This window comes from Chlorocebus sabaeus, chromosome 24 (assembly GCF_047675955.1).
Source record: "Chlorocebus sabaeus isolate Y175 chromosome 24, mChlSab1.0.hap1, whole genome shotgun sequence".
In the NCBI taxonomy this organism is placed as follows: domain Eukaryota; kingdom Metazoa; phylum Chordata; class Mammalia; order Primates; family Cercopithecidae; genus Chlorocebus; species Chlorocebus sabaeus.
Window position 1 is genome coordinate 27,358,693 of NC_132927.1, and position 25,583 is coordinate 27,384,275.

Consider the following 25,583-nt stretch of genomic DNA (forward strand, 5'->3'; position numbering starts at 1 on the left):
CAAAGTTTCAAGGTGTGAACTCCTTGGTACAATGGTGAGGTTTTGTTACATGCTGGTACGTAAACAAAATACCAAAAAGGTCTTAATTTTTTGCTACATAGAATAATTGTGTTCATAACCCCACGTGGACAGACACATCATTAGTTAAAGGGAGCCAAAGAAATTATTTCTATAGTAAGGGTGACAGGGTGGAGGCTGTGAGGATGTTGGGGGTGGATGGGGAATTGGAGACAGGGAGGCTTCAGAAAAAGAGAAAAAGAAAAAAGTGGGATCTAAGTAGGGGAAAGCTTATAGTCTTCATGAAAATCAAAAGCTGTGGCTGTCAAACTTTTGTGTTAGTACCATGGTGAAAGCATATTTTACTGGATTGTGCGCGCCTCCCGCCCGCGCGCACACACAGATGTATGATGGAAATCAATCTAAAATAAAATGTTGCATAGCTAGCTATAAGCGTAGGATCTCTCTCTCTCTCTCTCTCTCTCTCTCTCTCTCTCTCTCTCTCTGTGTGTGTGTGTGTGTGTGTGTGTGTGTGTGTGTGTGTGTGTGTGTGGACGCGAACAGCGGGCGGATCCGGGAGGAGCGCACCCTCGGGCTGCGTCTCTGGCGTCGCACCGGCCGGCCTGACCGCGCGTGGGAGGAGGGCGGGCGCGATGCCGCCGGGGCTGGAAGGTCGCAGGCGGCTGCTCCGGGCTGCAGCTCCCGCGGCGGTGGCGGCGGCTCTGGACACTGCAAGGGATGGACGCGCAGGACTGCCAGGCGGCCACGACGCTCGAGCCGCCCGGGCCCCCAGCCCATGGCTGCGTGGCCGCCTGGTGGGACATGGTCGACCGCAACCTGCGGTGAGTACGCGCCAGGTCCACCTCTGGCCGTGCCCCGACGGCTCAGGCTGCGCGGGAATGGGGCAGGGGGCGAGGGTGCGGCCGAGGCCGTAATCCCCTCTGCTGGCCTGGGCCCAAGGCCCGGCACTGTGGCTCCCGGAGGACCTCGGCGGCCACCTGCGAACTCTAGGGCTCTTTGATTGCCCTGAGTATCCTCAGCCTCAGTCCCAGCCTGGACCAGCGATACTCTCAGGTTTGGTATTTCAGGAAGTTACAACTTTTGGGGGCGTCTGAAATACAGATGCCAGGGAGATGGCTGGATTCCTATACCAATCTCTATTATCTGACCATTTAGCTAACATACAAGATGGATCTGAATGACACAAGTAATAGTGACAATAGTAATATATGTTGTAATCTTGGACGGGGTTCTCTTAGGTCAAGGGCCTACCTGTGTAGGTGGAAAAGGATGAGAAAATCCCTGCCTAGTTCCCTGAATGTGAACTCCCTGGCACGTATTTAAAGAACACACCTCCAGTATGCTAAAGACGTATACAGTGTGTTGAAACCATAACTTGGTATTACCTGTACCAAGTTCTTACGTTGTTTAAATCTGAAATGTATCAGTGGGTGTTTTGGTTTTTGTTTCCGTTTTCTTTCTCTCATGGATCCTCGGTTTAAACAGTAATCTTAAATTACCGGAATCCACCAGCAACATATTGCCAATCTTGTTCGCAATGAAGCCAAGTATTGGTTGGGGATCCTGGACCCAGGATATGTGGGTATTTCATTTAGTTTTGTTGGTGTGGGATGGTATTGGCATTTTTACTTCCCTCTTTCTATTCCTTTTGTTTAATTTGTGCTGATTATAAAATATCCAAAAATAATATCCAGACACAGGAGACTTCACTTTGGAGTGCCCAGACAGAGTGATGAGGACAAACAGGGATCTTTTCTCTCTCTCTCTCTCTCTCTCTCTCTGTTTTTTTTTTTTTTTTTTTTTTTTTTTTTTTGAGGGTTTCACTCTGTTGCCCAGGCTGGAGTGCAGTGGCACAATCTTGGCTCATTCCCAGGGCTCAAGCGATCCTCCCAGGTCAGCCTCCCCAGTAGCTGGGACTACAGGTGCCTGCCACCACACCAAGCTAATTTTTGTATTTTTTGTAGATATGGGTTTTCACTGCATTGCCCAGGTTGGTCTCGAACTCCTGGAGCTCACAGGTTCCACCTGCCTTGGCACCCCAAAGTGTTGGGATTACAGGTGTGAACCACTGCACCTGGCCTCTTTTCTCTTCTATTCTTTTTTATTCTTGTTGCAGACAACAGAGTGCTGGCAGCTCTGCAGGGGCCCAGTCACCTAGAACCCATGCCTTCCAGCTCTGTGTTGGACCTGAACACCTGGCAGAATGTCCTGATTGCACTTGTCAAACTGCATATTAACAGGACTTCTCTCCCAGAGGTGGGGATTCTGGGAAAGTTGACATCTAATGTTTCTCACTTTGACGATCTCTGTGGAATTGATGGCTGATTATTTAACATTTATTTGGCAGTAAATGGCATTTATTAGGCAGAGAATCAAAGTTGCACTTCACACTCATAGAGAGTAACCCACTTTGTTGATAATGGAGTGGGAGATGGGGAGTTGGGGACTAACTATTACTTGCCTTCCTAACTGGTGAAAAGAGTCTCAAGAGACACTTCCTGAAAGAATAAAATACTAGCGCATGTCTTCATCTGAGCAGAAGATTATCGGTCTAATGTAAGATGTGCTGAGGCTGAGGCCCACACCCATTTCCACCATCCCAAGTCCTCTTTGATTCTTGGAGCTGGGTTCGTTTAGATGAGCAAACCTTCATGGAGGGCTTGTCATGCCCCTGGCCCTGATCATGGCCTGGGAACTAGTGGGATGTGTTGTGAGACCTAAGAAGAACATTTCGTCATGTGATTTTTTCAATGGCCATTTTTTTAATGCCTTGGGAATCTAGTTATTTATATTATAAAAATTTTTATCAAATCCAGTTGCTGCTTAAGGTGGATGGGCCAAGGAGAGTAAGTCTCCACCTTACAACTGGTTTTCTTTAAATTAGAAAAATGGGGCCAGGTGTGGTGGCTCATGCTTGTAATCCCAGAACTTTTGGAGGCCAACGTGGGCGGATCACGAGGTCAGGAGATCGAGACCATCCTGGCTAACACAGGGAAACCCCGTCTCTACTAAAAATACAAAAAATTAGCCAGGCATGGTGGAACACACCTGTAGTCCCAGCTACTCTGGAGGCAGGAGAATTGCTTGAACCTGGGAGGCGGAGGTTGGAGTGAGCCAAGATCATACCACTGCACTCCAGCCTGGGTGACAGAGCGAGACTCCATCTCAAAAAAAAATAAAAATAAAAATAATAATAATAAAAACAAAACTGGAAAACGTGCTCCAGAAGGAAGCTGGGGGAAACCAAAGGTTTATTTTCCTCCTCATTTCCCCCTATTCCACCCCAAGTCATTACAATCCTAGATAGTGCTCAGGATTGGTAGGCTGATAAATGTATTCATTCTTTCCACAGGGTTGGTTCTTTATGATCTATTGGACCCTATTCTAGTCTTGGTCATACAGCAGTAAATAAAACAGACAAAAGTCCTTGCTCTGTGGAGCTCACATTGATTCATTTGCAATTCTAAGTAAAAAAAAAAAAAAAAAAGAAAATGAAGTCCTTCCTCTTTCCTCCAAAGCTACCAATAAATGTTGCCTCCATTTCCCTTACAAAATAAATGCACTTTCTTTCCATTTTCAACCTACGCGTCAATAAATATTTACTGAGCTCAGCCCTGGGCTGGACAGAGTGAAGTGTAAAGGAAGCATTCTATGCCGTGTTGTTCTTGTTGTCTGTGGCCTGATAGAGTGGGGAAGATAGGGCTAGTAATGGGAAAGCCATCAGAGAACAATCAAGGCCAGCTGAGGCCCCGTTATTATTTGTGGGAAGAAAGACAAGAGAGGAGGTCACCATGGGATGATGTCTCCAGGAGACTTTGACAAGAAAGAGATACTTTGGTGGCCATGAAGGAAGTGGGTATTTGGTTGGGAGGGTGTCTCCTGGTGGTTGGTGACAAACAAATGTCGACTGAATGAATTGGCACATAGGTTGAAGGTACATGTCTTAATATTTGAAATAGTAAATGTAGTTAGATTTGGGCTTCCCAAAGTTGGTTTGCAGAAACCTCTGAGCATGAGTGATTCACCCTGTAGCAGCTCAGACTCCACCAGCTTCCACCAGTAAGAATCATACAGTGAGGTTCTGAGGCCCCTGCGGGACGCTGTGCGGTTACAGCTGCAGCTGATCAAAGGGCAAGCAAAAGAACACCAAAGCACCAAGGTGGCCGTTTGATGTGGCTGGCCGTTAGTGGGGATTGGGCTGAAACTGCATCCTCCAGTCAAATAAGGTCTATTAGCCACTGGTGACTTTTGATCCCCTACTGATCTAGGGGAAGTCAAATTGACAACTCCTTAGTTAAAAGAAGCTGCTTTGCATTATTGATGCTCGGAGGATCTGGTCACTCTGTTCTCTTCCTGCAGTGCATCTCAGAGAAGTGCCTCGAGCTATTTGAGAGAAGAATTCTGTATGAATTATTCCTTAAAAACAGACACACATTTCCCTCTACTGCCTCTGCTTCCCAAGCAGACTTTCAAAACATAACTTAGCGGGAGACTACCCTGCCTGCCTTCAAAAGACAGCTTAGTGGGAGACTAACAGGCAGGGTGGAGGTGAGTGAAGGGAGCTTAGAGGGAAGCCAGCAGGAGCCAGCGGCTGGAAGGAGGCACAGTTCAGCCTCAGGTTCAATTCTGTCCATTTGGGCTTGATCTGTGGCTCAAAGTGGCTTCTCTGGGTTTTGATTTCTTATCTCTAAAATCAGAACAACAATGTCCTCTCCTTCCTGCCGCCTTCATGGCGGGGGTGGTGGGGTGCTATTTTAAGGTATTATGCAACAATCATTTTCATTTCTTTCTTTCTGATTTTATGAGTAGGCAATTGCCTGTGTATGATGTATTTGAAAAATCTATCCTTTACCCTTAGCCCACATATCTTTTCCACTTCTTGCAGAACTGCTGGAAATTCATCAGAGATTCATTATCTTCTCTCTTTGTGTCTCTTCCAAACACATATAAGTGCTCTGATTTTTAATTCATTAACACTTTGGGGGAGTTAAGTTTTTTAGAGGTCTTTCTTTGATGACTTTGTTATCAGAGGGCTCCTGAGAATACAGGAGCAGGAAGGAGGAAAGAAGAAAGGACCAGACCCTGAGAGGGCTAAGGGGCAGAAAGAGATCTTAAAACAAGATTGTCTACCAGCAGAATTTTGCCAGAGGTCAGCCTTGTTCCTGGGGTTCATTTCTGCTTACATGGATGTCACCAGGACTGTGACATCCTGGAGATCCTTACAGGACTATGGGATCAGACAGACTTGGGTATGTGCGGCTCTGCCATTCATTGGCTTGCGACCTTGGAAAGATTAGTTAACTTTCCAGTCTCATTTGCAAAGCAAAGGTAATAATTATCTTCCAAAAATACCTCTGGTCTAGCAGAGAAATCAGGGCAGGGGGAGACAATTTATAAAAAGGCTTTCTAGCCTCTCGACCTTACCATTTGATTATGTTAAACAGTCTTAACAATGACCTCTCACGACATGGAAAGGGACTTATTTAATGGCTAATGTGGGCAAAAACTGGAAGCAGGAGGTGATGACATTGACCTCCTGTATCCTTCATTTCTCTAAGACCCTCACAAGAGAGGTGGCTTGAGACAGAGGTGTCCTTAGTGATCCCTCATGGACAAATCGTCACTTGTGTGCTGACAGCTCCTGATTGGGTGGTTTGTGTCACAGGGAACAATAGCATAGGCAAGATGTGCACGCGCCCATCCCACTCCCTGACCAAGCTCCAGCCCTGTGCGTCATGGGTCCCTCTCTTCCAGGGATCTCATCTCAGAAGTGGGGTCTTCTGACACTGGTTCATTTCTCCTAAGATGCAGCCAGAATATAGAGGATCTAAGGATTATTCCCTCACTGCCTGAGACTAATGATAAGAATAGCTAACACATATAGTGCAGAATTGTGATATAATTAAAAACTGTGGCAGCTGTTAAACTGTCTGAATCCTGTTTACTGGTGACTTTGGGGTCCAGCCTCAGCCTTCTATGGGGCTACAGTAAGGGACCAAACCTGGCTGTGGTGCAAACATTTCCCTTCCCCTCCTGTCCCTGCCATGTCCTGGCTTTTTCAGCTACTGGTTGGGGCCCTGCCTTATTGCTCTTCTTACCTGGTTTCCCCTTAGTCCCAGTCTTGACCTGCCCTATAGATAATTCCATGTCATTGTGTAAGAAGATTTTGCTTAAATGCCAACTGACCTGGAATTCCCACAGTTAGTCTCTGAAATTGGGGGCAGATCACCTGAGGTCAGGAGTTCGAGACCAACCTGGCCAACATGGTGATACCCTGTCTCTACTGCAACAATTAGCCAGGCCTGATGGCGGGTGCCTGTAATGCCAGCTACTCGGGAGACTCAGGCAGGAGAATTGCTTGAACCCGGGAGGCAGAGGTTGCAGTGAGCTGAGATCATGCCATTGCACTCCAGCCTGGGCAACAAGAGCAAAACTCTGTCCAAAAAAAGAAAAAAAAAAAAGAAAGAAAGAAAGAAAGAAAAAGAAAAAACCAAGACAAACGGATTAATTTCAAAAACCTTGTGTGTTTCCCAATATCTTGCAGATCTTTTCCACATTCCTGTTCAACGCTCGGACGAAAAATTGCTGCTCTGTATGACAGTTTTACTAGTAAATCCTTAAAAGAACATGTTTTCCCTCCTCTGATAGACATGTTAATTTATTTTAATTTTTGTAAGTATGGACCTTCCATAAATTTGCCTACATATTTTTTTTTTCCCAAATAAAGACCTCACTATCCTTAAAGTTGTGACGTAGTGAAAAGACATGTCAGCTGTAAAATTGTGGCTAGACTGAAATGGTCTGAAACTTATTTAATATTGACTTTGAAGTCTAGCAGGAATCCCTGCAAACTGTTGGAAGTAAAGAGAGATGCATGGCCTTCTGGGTGAGGGTTCCATTCAAAAGCTGACTTCAAATTAATTCGTTGTTAATATGGATACCTAACTGCTTACTGTATTCTCTGCCTTTCCCCTTCCTCTTCTTATCTGCATCCCTTAAAGATGAGAGAGAGAGAGAGAGAGAGCGAATGGTGCTGATGTAAGGAATCTATTTTTCCTCTGTTTTTTTTTTTTTTTTTTTTTTTTTTTCCTACTGAGCTATGTGCTAGTCAATTTAACACAGTCCTTCTAGTTCTTACCTGCTTGCCTCCTGGTGTGTGTGAATTCTGGACATTTCTTGCCTGTTGACGGATGACTAGGTTTCACTGAAGTATCAGAATACTTATTATTTTCTTCTAGGCCTTTTTACCTTCTTAGGGGAATGGTTTCCTCTGCTTTTAGCCAGAGACAAAGATAAGGATTGAATCACTCTGTTTCTGTATTATGAGCTACCACACTGATGCTATTTTAAAATCTAGCTTTTGGGTTTTTGTTTTTTCCCCTCTTCTGCAGGCTAGTCCTAGTTGATAAAGTAAAATACTCTGCTAGGAGTTTAGTGTAGTAGTTTGCAACTTAGAAGCCTGTTAACCTATGTAGGCTAATTCCTTTCTTTGATTGTGATTAAAAGGCATGGAATTTGATTCTTGGAGTTGATAATGATTTTTACTTTCCAGTCAAAGCCCCATTTCTTGTGGATTTAAAGAAACCAGAGTTAAAGATTCCTCACACAGTGAACTTCTACCTGAGAGTTGAACCTGGGGTGATGCTAGGGATCTGGTGAGTGCACGGATGGGACACTGGGTTGCTTGATGGGACAGGTTTTCCTGTTAGGACGCACAGGAGCAGTGCTGTGTTCCCTGCCCATGGAGAGGTCAGTGCTCCTGGAGGTACCTGGAGGCTGTTTTCTATACCTTCCTCTTCTGTTGATTTGCTTGATTTTGCTTTCTAAGAATTTTGCTTTGGAGTATAGACTTTTAAGTGTTGCCTTGGCTTCTGGCCTCACCCACCCCTTCTGCCTTATTCCATACCACCTTTGCCTTCATGCCTTCAAGTCCAGACACACTGCCTTCCCAGGACACGCTCTGCCCTCAAGGCTTCCTTCTATTTCTCAGCTCCCTGCCTTCCCTCTTCTTGCCTTGCTAACTGTCTACTCATCTATTGGATCTCACTTCAGTTGGTAATTTTCAGGAAAGCCTTTCCTCACTGCCCATTTTAGGTATGTGCTGCCATGGCCACCTATGCTTGTCCCTTTTGACAATTATTCTCATTGTCATGAAATAAATGTTTGTGTGATGATTTGGTTAATATTTGTCTTCCTTACAAGACTATAACTTCAGCAGGTGATAAACTTTGTTGGTGGGTTTTCATTGCTTAGCACAATGCTTGGCACATAAAGGACATTCAGTAAATATGTCAGATGAGGTCATGAACATTCTATTGTCTTACAATGCTAACCTTAACATTTCTTCTGTTTAGTTGTAATACTCATTCTTGGCTGCCAAGTTTCCAGTGATCTGTTTTCTATTTCATCTCCCTGAGTTCAAACCTTTGATCATAAAATGTTTAGGAACCAACACGTAACTTCTTCTTATTCTGCAGGGTACAATTCATCCAATAGTGTTGGAATTTAGAAATCTTTTTATTCTTTGCTTTCGCCCCACTGGTCCTTGGTTTGGTGAGTCAGCTATCTCATCAAGATCAGCTCATCCAGCAGGCAGCAGTGCCTATATTCTGAGTACAGAGGCCCTGGGGATGATGGCAGACTTTCTGCCCTTAAATGATGGAGAGGACAGAAAATTTGTCACCCTTAGCCAGTTCTCCACATCCCATGGTGACATGTCATATGTTAGTGTTCACATTTGCAGCATTCGTTGGTTTAACAAAGTGGAGAAAATGGAATTCACGCAGACATTTAAAATCACAAGGTTACTTGGTTTCTGGAGCAAAATGGTTTAGTGTTTTAGTTCTTTTCTCTTACATAAACTGGTTTCTTTTTAAATTATTTCCTACTTGTCTCTTCAGCCAAATTCATGGCAGATGGTAAATATCTATTATCTTTTACATGTTTCCCTTTTTTAAAAAACAATTTCAATGTACCTAAGAACACCAGTCTTGGAAAAATAGCAGGTGCAGAAGTCAGAAGAACTAAAACAGTAAGTCATTAAAAGGCATCTCTGTGCATGGGGACATGGGGTAGGGCAGTAGTGGTTCTTATCATAAGACATTTTGTGGTGTTAGATTTTTATTTTTACCATGTGCATATATTACTCAGATAAAAAATTAAAATATATGTATATATATCACAAGGAGAGCTTCAGCCTTTGGCAAGGATAGATAATTCCTCTTTCTACATTTGTTTAAACCTCCCTTGCTCTTCAGGCACACAGTCCCCAGCTGCCGGGAGGAGGATGCCAAAGGGAAGGACCGTTGCTGGTACGAAGCAGCCCTTCGCGATGGGAACCCAATTGTTGTTTATCTTCATGGCAGTGCAGAACACAGGTCAGTGGCTCTGCTTACGTGTTTTTTTTTCCCAAGAGATTGAGCGCATTTCAGCCCCATGGGGGAATGAAGAAGGACAGGGCTCTGTTTTTTAACTCTGTAGGCATGCCTTCACATATTTCTTTTCCTTTGTTGAAATCTGAGGGTGTTCTGGCGATAAGCTTCGCTTGAAAAGATTATTCTATATATAGAATAATGTGGATCCCTAATTAAGAAGGAGAAAAGAATAACTCTTCCAAAAGTTGGATGTTGATTTCAAAGAAAGTGATGATTCTTTTGCTCCCTAAGAGTGTCTGAAATGATGGATTTAACCCATGAATGACGGGAAAGGGAATAGGCACGCATTATGGGGGAGAGGAAGAGCCATTTCCAGATCAGAGATTTTTCAGAACACTACAGGGGAGAGTCCTTTATTTAACTTTAATGTTACTAGCTGAAAATATGACTCCTTAAGAGAGGTCACATGGAATTCTGACCACAGGTACTGGGGACAGTCTGACTAATTCTAATCTAGAATAGCCATACCTCAGCCCATTCTCTGTAGTCCCAACCTCGCTTTGTAATAAAGAACATCTCCCAGGAGTCTGGCTCCGCTTTGATGTGCTGTCAGAGCCCTTCTGGGCCTGTGTAATTATGCTGGGTGATGATCACCTGCTGTGATTGTGCGCCTTCAGCTTGGGGCAAGTGCGATGTGCCTTGGAAACCTACAGATCTCCTCCACGTGGGGAGGAGCACCTGCCTGTGACTCCCTTCCTCCTCGTCTTTTTCTGGCAGGTGACTTGCCTTTCTCAAGACTCGCCTTTTCTCAAGAGACTTTCTTGATGTGTACATTTTAGAGCCACATTTACTGAAATTTCCTGTGAAACCCAGCATTTTTTTTTTTTTTTTTTTTTTTTTTTTTTTTTTTTTGTGACAGAGTCTCACTCTGTCACCCAGGCTGGAGTGCAGTGGCGCAATCTTGGCTCACAGCAAGCTCCGCTTCCCGAGTTCACACCATTCTCCTACCTCAGCCTCCTAAGTGGCTGGGACTACGCTGGAGGCGCCCGCCACCATGCTGGGCTAATTTTTTGTATTTTTAGTAGAGATGGGGTTTCACTGTGTTAGCCAGGATGGTCTCGATCTCCTGACCTTGTGATCCGCCTGCCTCGGGCTCCCAAAGTGCTGGGATTACAGGCGTGAGCCACCGTGCCAGGCCTGAAACCCAGCATTTTTACATAGTTTAACTTTGTATTGATTTTGTAAACTTAGGCATGATGTTACAATATATTTATTTAAAGGACCTTGTGGACCACACAGCATGTCTGCCCCTCTGTGTAAATCCATAAGTGCCCTCAATGAGCCCAGATTTCCTGGCTCTGGGATCAGACACAGCTTGCTTTTGTTCTCTGTCCAGAAGTACCAGCTTTCTTTCTTTTTTTTTTTTTTTTTTGAGACGCAGTCTCAGTCTGTCTCCCAGGCTGGAGTGCAGTGGCGCGATCTCAGCTCACTGCAAGCTCCGCCTCCCAGGTCCACGCCATTCTCCTGCCTCAGCCTCCCGTGTAGCTGGGACTACAGGCGACCGCCATCTCGCCCGGCTAGTTTTTTTTTTTGTATTTTTTAGTAGAGATGGGTTTCACCGTGTTAGCCAGGATGGTCTCGATCTCCTGACCTCGTGATCCACCCATCTCGGCCTCCCAAAGTGCTGGGATTACAGGCTTGAGCCACCGCGCCCGGCCGAAGTATCAGCTTTCTATCAGCGGTCCTGAGCTGCAAGTAATGAGTACCAGACAGTACTCTCCTCAAATGGGAGATTACAGGGAACCTGTCGAGGCATCAAAAACAGTGGCTCTAGGCTTGAGATCCGTGGAAGCCCCAGAAGGCCCATAAACTCCTCTCCACAATTGTACGTAAAATTTGAAGTATGGGTACATTTTTTCCTGGGAAATGAGTTCATAGCCTTAACTAGAAGTTCAAAAGGCTCCATTACATATACATACATATACATATGTAGAGCCAATGTAATGGCTCTAAGATACAACTCAAATAAATGACTTTTAAGAATTATCTGCCTTTTGATGGGCTTGGCGGGTTAGGGAGGAAGGAATAGACAGAGCACAGAGGATTTCTAGGGCAGTGGAAATCTTCTGGATGACACTACAATGGTGGATACATGTTGTTATACATTGGTCAAAATCCATAGAATATCCAACACCAAGAGTGAACCCCAATGTAAACTAGGCAATTTGGATGATAATAATGTATCCATGTAGGCTAATTGATTGGAACAAGTGTACCACTGTGGTGCTTTGGATGTTTATAGGGAGAGAACGTTGTGTGTGAGTGAGGACAGGGGTTATATGGGAACTCTGCATTTTGTGTTCAATTTTGTGGTGAACCTAAAACTGTTTTAAAAATAAATTTTATTAATTTCTAAAAAAAAAAAAAAAGAAAGAGGTCACAAAGACCATCATGCTTCTTCCTGAAAATACAGGTCCAATCTTATTCTGACAAATGTTACACAGAAATCTCAGTCACAATAAAGACCACAACTACTAACTTCTTATTCACAAACTTAAAATAACATCTACAATACAATTAAATTTAAAAATTCTGGAAAGAACTTTGTACTTCATCATAATAAAATCGAATTTGTGAGCCGGGCACGGTGGCTGACGCCTGTAATCCCAGCACTTTGGGAGGCCGAGGTGAGTGGATTACGAAGTCAGCAGTTCAAGACCAACCTGGCCAAGATGGTGAAACCCCATCTCTACTAAAAATACAAAAATTAGCCGGGCATGGTGGCAGGCACCTGTAATTTCAGCTACTCGGGAGGCTGAGGCAGGAGAATCACTTGAACCTGGGAGGCAGAGGTTGCAGTGAGCCAAGATCATGCCACTGAACTCTAGCCTGGGTGACAGAGTGAGACTCTGTCTCAAGAAAATAAAATAAATAAAATTGAATTTGTGGTTGCATTAGTATGGCGACATAATAAAAGTCTCTGTCTTTTGAATGATCTTTGACACTTGCTTATTAATGTGGTTAACATAAAGCAGACCATTTTTGAGGAAAAATAATTTTGGTGCCTACAGGGCTGTGAGCCTCTCCCCTTCACTTCATCTTGCACTTAAATGGCAGAGTGGACAGGGTATAGGCAAATCTTAGTCTAGTGCAGCCTGACGACATCATCCCTTGTTCTGAAAGTCACTTTCTGGAAACTATTTTCCTTTAGCTTCTAAGAGTATTCTTAGAAATAAGTTTTACTGTGTAGAAGTGAAAAAAGGTGGATTATCAGCGCTTCATCAAATGCTTGTATTGAGAAGCGCTACAAAGATCTGCCAGACCTCACTGAGAGGAACGCCGGCCCAGTGGGGAGCCATCGATCATTCTCCCTGACACATCTGAGCTGGCTCTGACACCAGAAAGCATTTCCCCTTCTCCTAGTTATTTATTCCTCCAACCTGAAAGAGAAAGGCCTGAGCTCAGATACCAGCAGCAGAGAGTGATTGTTATTGAACTTGTCAACATCATTCCTAATTCTTGCTTTTTTTTTAAACTTCCTTCACAGGGGAGCTTCTCACAGACTGAAGCTGGTGAAGGTATGTCTGAAGCGGCCTCAAAGCACCCATTTCATAAGTCCTCATGAATGCTGTTCGATAGTCAAAAGATTGTCCTCAGGCCCTCTGTGTGGTTGTCTTTTGAGAGGTCTCCAGGGTACTGGTCAGGGTGGGTTGTGGTGTCTGGGGCTCAAAGTCCCACCGGTGGACTTCTGCTCCTACACTGATCAAAACAGAACTGAGCTTCTCTAGGTCCCTAAGTACCTTCGTGAACTTAATAATCTCATTGCCAAATGGAGGCGAAGGTATTTTTATTTGCTTTCTCTGAGGGCTGGGGGTTGGGTTGAGAGAGCTTTGTTGTTGTTGCTGTTGTTTTTGAGATTCTGTTGCCCAGGCTGGAGTACAGTGGCGCGATCTCCACTTACTGCACTTACTGCAACTTCCGCCTCCCAGGCTCAAGTGATTCTCCTGCCTCAGCCTCCAGAGTAGCTGGGATTACAGGCGCCAACCACCACGCCCAGCTAATTTTGTATTTTTTAGTAGAGACAGGGTTTCACCATGTTGGCCAGGCTGGGCTGGAACTCGTGACCTCAGGTGATCCACCAACCTCGGCCTCCCAAAGTGCTGGGATTATAGGCGTGAGCCACCTCACCCGGCTGACATTTTTATTTGCTTTCTCTGAGGGCTGGGGGATGGGTTGAGAGAGTATTATTAAGGTGCAAAATGGTCACTCCTTTTAAAAGAAGCAACCTTTTAGTTTCTAGTGGTTATAGGCTAAAGACACAGAATGTCTGCTCTTAAAAGTCTTTCAAGGCTGGGTGCGGTGGTTCACGCCTATAATCCCAACACTTTGAGAGGCTGAGACCGGGAGTTCAAGACCAAGGTCTCAACTTCATGAGACCCTGTCTCTACAAAAAAATTTAAAATTCACCGGATGTGGTGGTACTTGCCTGCAATTCCAGCTACTCAGGAGGCTGAGGCAAGAGGATTGCTCGAGACTGGGAGTTTGAGGCTGCAAAAAGCTAGGATTGTGCCACCATACAGCAGCCTGAACGACAGAGTGAGGAGACCCTGACTCAAAAAAAGATGAAAAAGTAATTGAAACCCTGGCTTCAGCCCATGTAAGGCTTTGTAGAGTAGCATGGTGGCCACACTTGCTCTCCTCACTCCCTGCTGCATGACTGGCTTGTTGGGACAGCCCCTGTGTTTCCAGGCATGCAGAAGATGGCAGGCTTTCCACTTAGCCATATCTGCCTCAGAACTGGTTGAGCAAGCTTCCTGTTTATCCTCTTCCACCCTCTGGTTAGGTAATCTCTGCTGCAGGTGACCGGCTGTTGACCACAGGGACTTGGTCTCTCCTCCCACATGCTGGCTCCCATCTCGGAGTTCTTTCCTGGTCAAACAATATTAGTGGGGCCCAGAATCCTGGCAGTACCAGTATCTCCAGTGCTTTCTTCATCCTCCCTCCCCTGTGCAGACAGGAAGCTCCTCTCCTGTCCCCTCCCCTCATCCCCTTGTGGAGCAGCAGGGGGCTGGGTGCAGCGTTACCCAGGAGGACCATGTTTATTCATTTTTAGTTTTGCTTTCCCCTCTGCACCTTGCCCTTTGCATTCCCCACATGGAACGCGGTAAAGCTGATGCACATGAGAATGTGCGTGCTTTTCCCCTCCCACTCAGAGCTGTCTCAGTGTTCCCAGAAAGGAGAAGAGCTGTGGGTGTGAAATGCAGACAGGTGATCCTTGTGGTAGTTAGGATGGGTGGGGGAGGAGAACGGCTGGTATGGCAGGACTTTGCCCTCAGGCAGATTGTGGGTAGCAAATGCCACTGTCATCATTCCCCAACAGGACCAAACTTCCTTAGCCCTTCCTTCCCTCCTCTGGAGAGGATATTTAAAAAAAAATAAATTTTCATTATCAAATTTTCATTCATTCATGTATTCATCATGGCAACAGACTAATACAGCTGTTTTCATTTATTTGCATTCCCACCTAGTTTTTATTTCTCTTTATAAAAAGCTTTTGTTACTATGATTGTATCTATATGTACTTTTATGTCGTGCTCTTTTACTTCAAACTATTTTGTAGACATTCTTCCATGTTTTCACAGTCATGATAGTTATCCAGTTTAAAGGCTATATCATTCTCAGTTATATTTATAAGCAATTGTTTACTTAACTATTCCACTGCTGTTGTATATAAGACTTTTTTCTCCCTGCACTTGTTTTAACTAGTATTGTTTCAGAAAACTATAAGCACCTAGCTTTTTCTTTTTTCGCATCTTTTTTCTAGAGATAAATTCTTAGGAGTAGGGTGTGCTGCTGGTATTGTTCTTGGGTTGTGTTGCCTAGTGGTCCTTCAACACGTGCTGCAACACACATGGATATTCCCATTTTCCTGGATGCTTAGCCGCCATGTGCCTAGGCTAACTTTTTTCGAGGGAATGTAACAGATATGTAAAAGCTACATTTAGCTCCTCATTATTAGTTCAATTTGTATTTACAAGTTCCTAATGAGGTTTTGCCACCGGATCTAAAATGCAGTAAGAGAAGCACAGTATTTGGACAGAGGAAGACCCAGGAGTGAATCTTGGTTCTCTTTCTAGCGAATTGGGCGATCTTAAATAAGTTACTTAAACTCCACAAGACTCAGTTTATCTGTAAAATGGGGATAATGTCTACTTTACAGTACAGTTGTGAGGATTAAATAAAGTTTCAAAAGTGTCACACAGTAAAATTTTGTCGTTTTTAATCTCTCTTTTCTTTATCTATCATTGTATGTCTTCTTATTTATTTATTTATTTATTTATTTATTGTTTTTTGAGACAGAGTCTCTGTCGCCCAGGCTGGCATGCAGTGGTGCGATTTTGGTTGCTCACTGCAACCTTAGCCTCCTAGGTTCAAGTGATTCTCCTGTCTCGCCTCCCTGGTAGCTGGGATTACAGGCCTGCACCACCACACCCAACAATCATTGTATTTCATTAATTGATAAATTATATTTTCATAGTCTCTCCTTCTTTACCTACTAAAAGCTTGCAGTGGTCTCATATATTAGAGTGATCTCTTTATTTTTTTATTGAAATTAACTCTTTTTTCATATTTAATATAAATAGCTTCCACTTTTTGATTGCCTCTACTACAACTCTGTGTAGAGTTTTTATTCTCAAGGAATTTTGAAAAAAAGACATTCGTAGACCTAAAGGCGACTATTATTGTTTCTGACTGTTCAGAATAATATTTACATATGTAAATGTTAAATAACTTGGCCAAGGTCACACAGCAGGTAAGCGGCAGAGCCAGCATGAGACCCTGGGTGTCTGACACTGCTCAGCCTTCCTGCTCTCCATCTCTCCCACTGAGTCTTGGCTTCTCAAGTTGGAAGTCAAACACCAGACTTCAAAAATACATCTTTCCCCACCTGTTAAACTAGTGTGTATGCTTTGAACGTACAGATACCTAGAGCATCCTAACTTTAGAGAGTCTCTGACAGTGCAACAAACTTTCTTTTTAATCTTCATCTAATATAAAATACTAGCTGTTTCTCTAGGTTCTGCAGTTAAAAAATAAATACTAATGAACAAGTTAAAATTACCTTTGAAAGAGCCCTCCTTGTGATGTGATATGGATGGATATAGGGAGGAGAAACCTTTTCTGTTTACATCTTCTAATTAAAGTGATAACAGCTCCTTTGTTACCTAGGTGCTGAGTGATGGTGGCTTTCATGTCTTGTCTGTTGACTACAGAGGTATGTGTTAAGAACGGTGTACAAAGATTTTTCAATAAGTGGGGGCCTCTGATGACCCCTCATTTTGAAGGCAGTGATACTGTGTTTGCCTTTTCTTGCTGCCAGGATTTGGGGACTCTACAGGTAAGCCCACAGAGGAGGGACTGACTACGGATGCCATTCGTGTCTATGAGTGGACCAAGGCAAGAAGTGGCATCACTCCCGTGTGTCTCTGGGGCCACTCTCTGGGAACAGGGTAAGTGAGATCTGCAAATGTGTCCTTAGGCAGGTCCTGGAGGCTTTAGTGTCCTATCAAAGGCAGCAGCCAGTAGTGGAAGGAGCACTGAGCCAGAAGACAGGGACTGTTTGCTGATCACTTTCACACTCTAGAAGTGGCTGAAGATCTTGCCATCTCACCATGCTATTTGTAAAACAGCAGAAGGTTCCTTCAGCTGTATGGTTATCTATTATATTGAAGTCCAAGTCTTTCTGAGGGTTTTAAAGAAAAGGATTCTTGGCCAGACGGGGTGGCTCACACCTGTAATTCTAGCACTTTGGGAGGCTGAGGTGGGCCGATCACTTGAGGCCAGGAGTTCGAGACCAGCCTGGCCAACATGGCCAAACCCCGTCTCTACTAAAAGTACCAAGAATTAGCTGGGCTTTGATGGTGCATGCCTGTAATCCTAGCTACTCAGGAAGCTGAAGCAAGAGAATCACTTGAGCCCAGGGAGGTGGAGGTTGCAGTGAGCTGAGATTATTCCACTGTACTCCAGCCAGGGTGACAGAGTGAGACTGTCTCCCCCCAAAAAAAGAAAGAAAGAAAATGACCTTTAATATAGGGTCTGTGGAACCCTTTGACATAGTGTGCAAATTTTGTATCTATATGCATTTTTCTAACCAGAGAGCCCAGAGCTTTTATCAGATGCTCATACCAGAAGTTGCATTTTGTACTGTTAAGTTATTGCTTAACATATGTCCTAATTCTCATTGCTTTACAGAGTTGCAACAAATGCTGCAAAAGTGTTAGAAGAAAAAGGTAATATAAAATGCTTAAGTGGTATAATTTCCTATCTGAAGATGGGAAAGTAAAAACAGTCCAGAGACTACTGTGTACACTTTGAACATACAGACACCAAAAGCATCCCAACTTTAGATGGTTTCTGGCAGTGCAACGGACTTTCTTTTTTATCTTCATGTAATATAAAATAATAGCTGTGTTTTCAGGTTCTGCAGTTAAAAATAAATATGAAGGAACAAGTTAAAATCACCTTTGAAAGAGTCCTCCTTGGCCAGTGTGGTGGTTCATGCCTGTAATCCCAGAACTTTGGGAGACTGAGGCGGACGGATCACGAGGTCAGGAGATTGAGCCCAGCCTGGCCAAGATGGTGAAACCCTGTCTCTACTAAAAATACAAAAATTTGCTGGGCACAGTGGTGGGTGCCTGTAATCCCAGCTCCTCGGGAGGTTGAGGCAGGGGAATTGCTTGAACCCAGGAGGCAGAGTTGCAGTGAGCCGAGATTGCCACTGCATTCTAGCAAGAATCTGTCTCAAAAAAAAAAAAAAAAAAAAAAAAGAATCCTCCTGGTGATATGATATTAATTTAAATTACAGGATAAAAAATACTGTATCATTAAATGATACACAGAACTGGCTTTCTGCAGTCCTTCTTAGTAATATTTATGTCAGGGTTTCTCAAAGTGATCTAACTGTTTGTATCAGCACCTTCGACCATAGCTGATTTGAAGAATTAGAATCTCTGTGAACAGGGTCAAGTCATTTTTAAAAAATTAAAATTAGAATTTACTCCATATATAGAGATGCTATATAAATGCAAATATTCATTACCCTAATGCCATACAATTTAAATATTTACATTACAATTATCTGTTTTTTTGTGTGTGTGTTTTGCTCATCTTTGTATGGCTATTTTTGATTAAGTGCTACACATGTTTTATGGAAAATCATAGAAATGATTTGAGGCTTGAAGTGATATTATCTTCTTCCAGATATAATTTACTCTTCCCCTGAAAGGCAGTTATGATAGGGACAGATCACCTTAATCTAATTAGAGATTGAGCTGATCTGAAGCTGGTCTTCAGTCTTTATGATGGCAGGTCTATTTCTAGTTCACATTACTCCTAGAGTGTAGTTCTTTGAGATCATAATCAAAAACCTGAGAAATGTACTGGGGTCCTCTTTCTTGTCGGATCCTGAACTCTAATTTCTGTCATTTGGATTTTGTGAGAATGCTGAAAGTTTTGTCTTGTTTCTGATCCTCTCAGCCACAACTATTACTTTCAACTGAGTTGAGGGAAAAGGCAGCTGAAACTCTCTGGACTTCTCTCTTTTGGTATTAGTTCTGCAGTTTCTCACTGACCAGTAACTCTAATATCTATTCAAACATATATGTATACATACCGTAACCAACCATACCTTTTCTAATTGTTCTCAGAGGCAGTGTTGACCAAAACAACCCAGTCAACCTCTGGCACATTCTTAGCAATGGACTGCAGAACACTGTCTTCCTGTAGTACTTTTCTTTCTTTCTTTTCTCTTTCTTTCTTTTCTTTCTTTCCTTCTTCCCTCCCTCCCTCCCTCCCTCCCTCCCTCCCTCCCTCCTTCCTTCCTTCCTTCCTTCCTTCCTTCCTTCCTTCCTTCCTTCCTTCCTTCCTTCCTTCCTTCCTTCCTTCCTTCTTTCCTTCCTTCCTTCCTTCCTTCCTTCTTTTTTTTCTTTCTTCCTTTGATGGAGTCTTGCTCTGTCGCCAGGCTGGAATGCAGTGGCGCAATCTCGGCTCACTGCAACCTCCGCCTCCCGGGTTCAAGCAACTCTCCTGCCTCAGCCTCCTGAGTAGCTGGGACTACAGGTGTGTCCCACCACGTCCAACTAATTTTTGTATTTTTAGTAGAGATGGGGTTTCATCATGTTGTCCAGGATGGTCTCAATCTCTTGACCTCGTGATCTGCTCGCCTCGGCCTCCCAAAGTGCTGGAATTACAAGTGTTAGCCACCGCGCCTGGCCTTGCTTTCATTAGTTATCCAAGCCACGATGACCTGGTTGTGTTCATAGAAGAAGATAGTGGTTTTCAATTATCATCACGTGCACAGAAACCTGTTGGGGAGGGGAGGGTGGAGGCGTGTTAAAATGCACATTCTCAGCCCTCACCCTGGAGAATCTGACTCATAAATGTGAGGTGGGGTCCAGGAATTTGCATTATTAATAACCTTCACAAATAATTTTGGTGCACGTAGCTCATGTACAAGATCTTGAAGACCCCTTATCTAGGAAAGATGGTATTTGAATAGGGGAGGTACTGATTCCTTTCTTTCTTTCTTTCTTTCTTTAATTTTCAAGGATGCCCAGTTGATGCTATTGTCTTGGAAGCTCCATTTACCAACATGTGGGTTGCAAGTATCAATTATCCTTTGTTAAAGGTGAGACTCTGGTTCATCTTTACAATGGATCAAAGCAGGCTATTTTGATACAGTGTAGGCTATTTCTACATGTCTATGTTTATTAACAATCTTCCTTTTCTTAAGTAGTTTTATATGTTTTTAAGTCATTCTAATCTGAGACAGTTTACTAACCATTTACCACAGAAGGGAACCCATGGCTTTCGGGTTTGATATTTCTTTTATTTTCTTCTAATGATATCTCTTTTATAATTTTGTAGTAGATAGACTTGCTTTAAGTTTATTCTTTATTTTTATTTTCTTCTTAAAAGTGAAAGCAAACATTTCATGCATTATTTTTGAACCCTATGAATGTCACTTATATATCTTTCATAACTTTATCGTAAGAAACTTTCTAGAGAATTTAAGGAAGCTGCCAAATACTTTTACACAGTATCCCAGATAAAGAAGACAAACTTTCTAAGAAAATAAGTACAAAGGTTGGGCATGGTGGCTCCCGCCTGTAATCCCAGCAATTTGGGAGGCTGAGGCGGGCAGATCACAAGGTCAAGAGATCGAGATCATCCTGGCCAACATGGTGAAACCCCATCTCTACTAAAAATACAAGAATTAGCTGGGCATGGTGGTGCGTGCCTGTAGTCCCAGTTGCTCGAGAGGCTGAGGCAGGAGAATCACTTGAACCCGGGAGGCGGAGGTTGCAGTGAGCCCAGATGGTACCATTGCACTCCAGCCTGGCCACAGAGCGAGACTCCATCTTAAAAAAAAAAAAAAAAAAAAAAAAGTACAAAGAATTGGGCCGCAGGACACAAGATGCAGTTTAAAAATATCTATTGTTGGCTGGGCGAGGTGGCTCATGCCTGTAATCCCAGCACTTTGGGAGGCCGAGGCGGGCAGATCATGAGGTCAAGAGATTGAGACCATCCTGGACAACATGGTGAAACCCTGTCTCTACTAAAAATACAAAAATTACAGGCACACACCTGTAGTCCCAGCTACTCAGGAGGCTGAGGCAGGAGAGTTGCTTGAACCCAGGAGGTGGAGGCTGCAGTGAGCTGAGATCACACCACTACACTCCAGCCTGGTGACAGAGCGAGACTTTGTTTCAAAGAAAAAAAAAATCTATTTTGTAGACTACCCTAACTTTATAATCTTATTCTATATTTATTGCTCAATTGTTTATAGTTGTACATCCATATAAATGTTAGCAAATGAGAGAGGGAGTGAGAGAGAGAGAGAAAGTCTTAGAAGGATACATGGCCTCTATTTATAGAGTTTCATACTGTAAGACATCTTGGAGTATGTTACTCTAACAACTTTAGGAATTTTTTTGTACAATAAACCATCATCGATAGAATTTCATCATAGACAGAATTTCAGAAACTTACTTAACTATTTTCAGGGAAAAGTAGCTCACCACTTCCTAGGACAGTGAGTTCACATAATCACATACTCTTGAAAATGGCTTTAATATCTAAGTTTAACTAAATATAGGAATCCCCTCTACAATGCAATATACTGAATGCTGAGTAATTTGAGATATAATAAATATTTTCAATTGGTTCTAGAAACCGAACATTCATTTTAATACAATATAACCATTATTTGCATATCTATCATATTACTCTAAGTCATTACTAATGAATTCATTAAATTGTAGGTGTGTAACATAAGTCAAATGCAATCTTTTTATTTAGTTTGTTTTTAAAAATGTGTTAATGTTGAAATTTAGCAAAATAAGCAAAATACATGATTTAATAAGCAATTATAAACTGAACACCCATGTAACTATCACCTATGTCAAGAAATGAGCATCACCCACACTCTAGAAGTCCTCTGTATTTTACTTCCTAATCCAGTAAGCCTTATTTTAGATGTAATCCTTAGTCCTTAGATGGAATTCTTAGATGAATTTTATGGTAATCATATCTATGCATTTATTTATAGTGTTACCACCGGTATATGCATCTCTGAGCAATATTGTTTTGTCTGTGAACTTTATATAAAAGTAAAATTTTATAGGATATATTTTATTTTTTTCACCCAACATTATATTTGTGGGATTTTATTCATGATGTGTATAGTATAGCTGTAAGTTGGTTATTTTCATTGCTATATACTATTCCATTGTTTGTACATACCAAAATTTATTGATCTATTGTGTTGTTTATTATATTTGTATTGCTTTCAGTTTGGGGAAATTAACAATATTGTTGTTATGAATGTTCTTGAACCTGTATTCTGTAAACATGTACAAGAATTTCACCGGGGTATACCCTAGGAGTGGAATTGTGGGGTAATAAGATATCCATATGGCTAGCTTTAATAATTATAGTGCAAGTTTTCCTAAATGACTTTACCACTTTACTCTCTCACCAATCCTGTTTGAGAGCTCCAGTTGCTTCAAATCCTTGCCCTCATATTGATATATCAATAAGGCTTTAATTTGCATTTCCCTAATAACCAGTGAGGTTGGGCAACTTTTAATATGTTTATTAGCCATTTAGATATCATCTCTTGTGAGGTACTTGTTCATGTCTTTTGCCAATTTTTCAGGTAGATTGTATTTCTTTTTATTTGTTGCATTTCTTCGTAGATGCTAGATATGAGTCATTAGAAAATTATTTGTATTGTAAATATATTCTATTATTTTGTTTTGTCTTTTCACTTTCTTAATGACATGTCACGATAAAGAGATGTTTTTTTTTCTTTTTTTTTTTTTTTTTGAGATGGAGTCTCGCTCTGTTGCCCAGGCTAGAGTGCAGTGGTGCAATCTTGGCTCACTGTAAGCTCCGCCTCCCGGGTTACGCCATTCTCCTGCCTCAGCCTCCCGAGTAGCTGGGATTACAGGCGCCCGCCAACAAGCCCGGCTAATTTTTCTGTATTTTTAGTAGAGATGGGGTTTCACCGTGTTAGCCAGGATGGTCTCAATCTCCTGACCTCGTGGTCCACCCGCCTCAGTCTCCCAAAGTGCTGGGATTACAGGCGTGAGCCACTGCACCCGGCCGATAAAGAGATGTTTCTAAATTTAATGTGGACAAATTTACCAATATTTTTCTTTATGGTAACTTTTGTGTCATTTTTAATAAAACTCTGCTTACCCAAAGATTATCAAGATACTATTCTATGTTGTCTTCTGGAAACTCTATTTTATCTTTTACCTGTAAAGCTATAATCCACAGGTTTAGATTTTTGCATGGAGGCAGGGGTCCACATGAATGTCTAGTTGGTCTAGAGCCATTTATTAAACGAACCTTCTCCACCACTATGCAATGCTAATGTTTGCATATATCAGTGTCTATATACAGAGAGAGAGAGGTCTGGTGGTAGGTTCTCATTTCTCTCCATTGTCTATCTGTCAATCTTAATCTACTGTAGTCTTTTAATTACTATAGCTTTATAATATGTCTTGATATCTGGTTGTATAAGTTCCTCAGCTTGGTCTTCTTATTCAAGATTGTCTTGGCTATTCTTAACCCTTTCCATTTCTGTATATATTTTGAAATACACTTATGTTCTACAGAAAACTTGCTGGGACTTTGGGATTGCATTGGATTTATTTGGGGGACTTGAGATCAATTTGGTGAACTTGGTATCCTTCTAATATTGAGTCTTCAAATTCATGAGTATTGTATTTTATTTATTATTTATTTATTTAATTTACATTTATTTCTCATCTAGGTTTTGTTTAGTTTCAGTTTTAGGTCATATTCTCCTAGAAGCAAAGCCTGAGACAGATATTTGGTGTGTTTGATTTGTTGAGGAAATGTTCTTCAGGAAAAAAATCCCAAAGGGAATGAGGGTAGTAGCACTGGAAAGGGGAAGAGCAGAACAAGGATGTGACCTCAAGTAAAGTCTAGCTTTGGCCTGATTCAGGCGGGGTGCTAAGCTTTGAGGTAAAGGGTCTGCTGTTTCTGCCATCCCCTAGGGTAGGCAGTGGAGGAGGGGCGGGAGGATGGCGTAAACTTTTAGGAGTGATGGCTTCTGTTATCTAAGAATAAGGAGAAGCAGCCAACACTCACAGCAGAAGTTTATTAATTTTGTCAGTCTTTTCAAAGAACCAACTTTGACTTTGTTCATCTTCTGTGTTATGTGGTTTCTATATTTTTAATTTCTGGTTTTACCTGTATTATTCCCTTTCTCATATGTTCTTTGGATTTAATTTGTTATTATTTAAAAATTTCTTCAGATAGTACTTAATATCATCTAATAATTTATTTTTACTATTTTTTTTTAATTTATGCACTAAGGCATACTTCACCTAAACCACACTTCAGCTGCATCCAAATTTTGAAGTGTGTTCTAATTATCATTTAGTTCCAAATACTTTATAATATTATTGTGATTTCCTCCTTGACTATATGGATTATTTAGAAGTATGATTTATAACTTCTATGCATTTGGGCATTTGATTATGTTTTTTAGTGATTTTTACCTTAATTATCTCAAGATCCAAGAATATTCTGTGTATGATTTTAGTCTATTGAAATTTGTTGAGACTCACTTTATGTACTAACGTATGGTCAATTTTGGCAAATTTTCCATATGCTTGAAAAGAATGTGTTCTGCTGTTTTTCATACAGTATTCTATGTATGTCGATTAAATTGGGATTATTAATCATGTTCAAATTTTGTCTATTGTTACTGATTTTTTGGACTGCTTGTTTTCTCAGTTACTCAAAGAGGATTATTAAAATACCTCATCTTGATTGTGGAATTGTTTATTCCTATTTTAGTACTGTCAATTTTTTAGTTTTTTTGAGGTTATGTTGTTAGGTACATATGCCTAATAATATTATGATTTAGTTTAGTTTTTTTTTTGAAATGGAGTTTCACTCTTGTCGCCCAGACTGGAGTGCAGGGATGTGATCTCAGCTCACAGCAACCTCTGCCTCCTGAGTTCAAGCTACTCTCCTGCCCCAGCCTCCCAAGTAGCTGAGATTACAGGCAGGTGCCACCACACCTGGTTAATTTTTTGTATTTTTAGTAGAGACAGGATTTCACCATGTTGGTCAGGCTAGTCTTAAACTCTTGACTCAGGTGATACACTTGCCTCAGCCTCCCAAAGTGCTGGGATTACAGGCAATAGCCACCATGCCCAGCCTACGATTTAGTTTTCATATCTTCCAGGTGGATTCTCATTTTCATCATAAAATGTTCACCCTTTTTGTGATCGATATTGCTTCTTGACTTAAAGTCAACTTTGTCGAGATATATTTGTATATCTTTGTTTTGATTAGTGTTTGCACGATATATGTTTTTCTATTACTTGATCTCAACTTTTCTAAATTCTTGCATTTAATATATACCTCTTGTAAGTGCCATACAGTAGGGTTTTGATTTCTGACATAATAAACTTTATTAATTGTAGTATTTAGTCTATTTATATTTTATGTAACCATTGTATATTGAGGTTCAAATATACTTTCTTATTATGTTCTTTTTTGTGTCATCTGTTCTGTGTTCTTTTGCCTCTAGTTTCTTGCTTTCCTTTGACTTGGCAGCTCTGTCTCAAAGAGAAATACGGT

The 25,583-nt window shown here is 41.9% G+C and overlaps 1 protein-coding gene across 3 annotated transcripts in view; it reads left to right on the forward strand.

Annotated features, from left to right (window-relative positions):
• The first annotated feature begins 552 nt into the window (after nucleotides 1-552).
• Nucleotides 553-25,583, forward strand: part of ABHD12B (abhydrolase domain containing 12B) — a 33,174-nt gene continuing 8,143 nt past the window's right edge. The window contains exons 1-9 of one of the 3 annotated variants that reach the window (XM_007986665.3): nucleotides 568-839; nucleotides 6,563-6,690; nucleotides 7,571-7,673; nucleotides 9,276-9,395; nucleotides 12,940-12,970; nucleotides 16,623-16,668; nucleotides 16,774-16,903; nucleotides 17,646-17,683; nucleotides 20,000-20,079. In XM_007986665.3, the coding sequence (XP_007984856.3) occupies nucleotides 736-839; nucleotides 6,563-6,690; nucleotides 7,571-7,673; nucleotides 9,276-9,395; nucleotides 12,940-12,970; nucleotides 16,623-16,668; nucleotides 16,774-16,903; nucleotides 17,646-17,683; nucleotides 20,000-20,079 (780 nt within the window). In that variant the 5' untranslated portion in view covers nucleotides 568-735. Of the gene's footprint in view, nucleotides 840-6,562; nucleotides 6,691-7,570; nucleotides 7,674-9,275; nucleotides 9,396-12,939; nucleotides 12,971-16,622; nucleotides 16,669-16,773; nucleotides 16,904-17,645; nucleotides 17,684-19,999; nucleotides 20,080-25,583 lie in introns of all 3 variants that reach the window. The other 2 variants (XM_007986663.3, XM_037983966.2) reach the window with 2 other exon arrangements.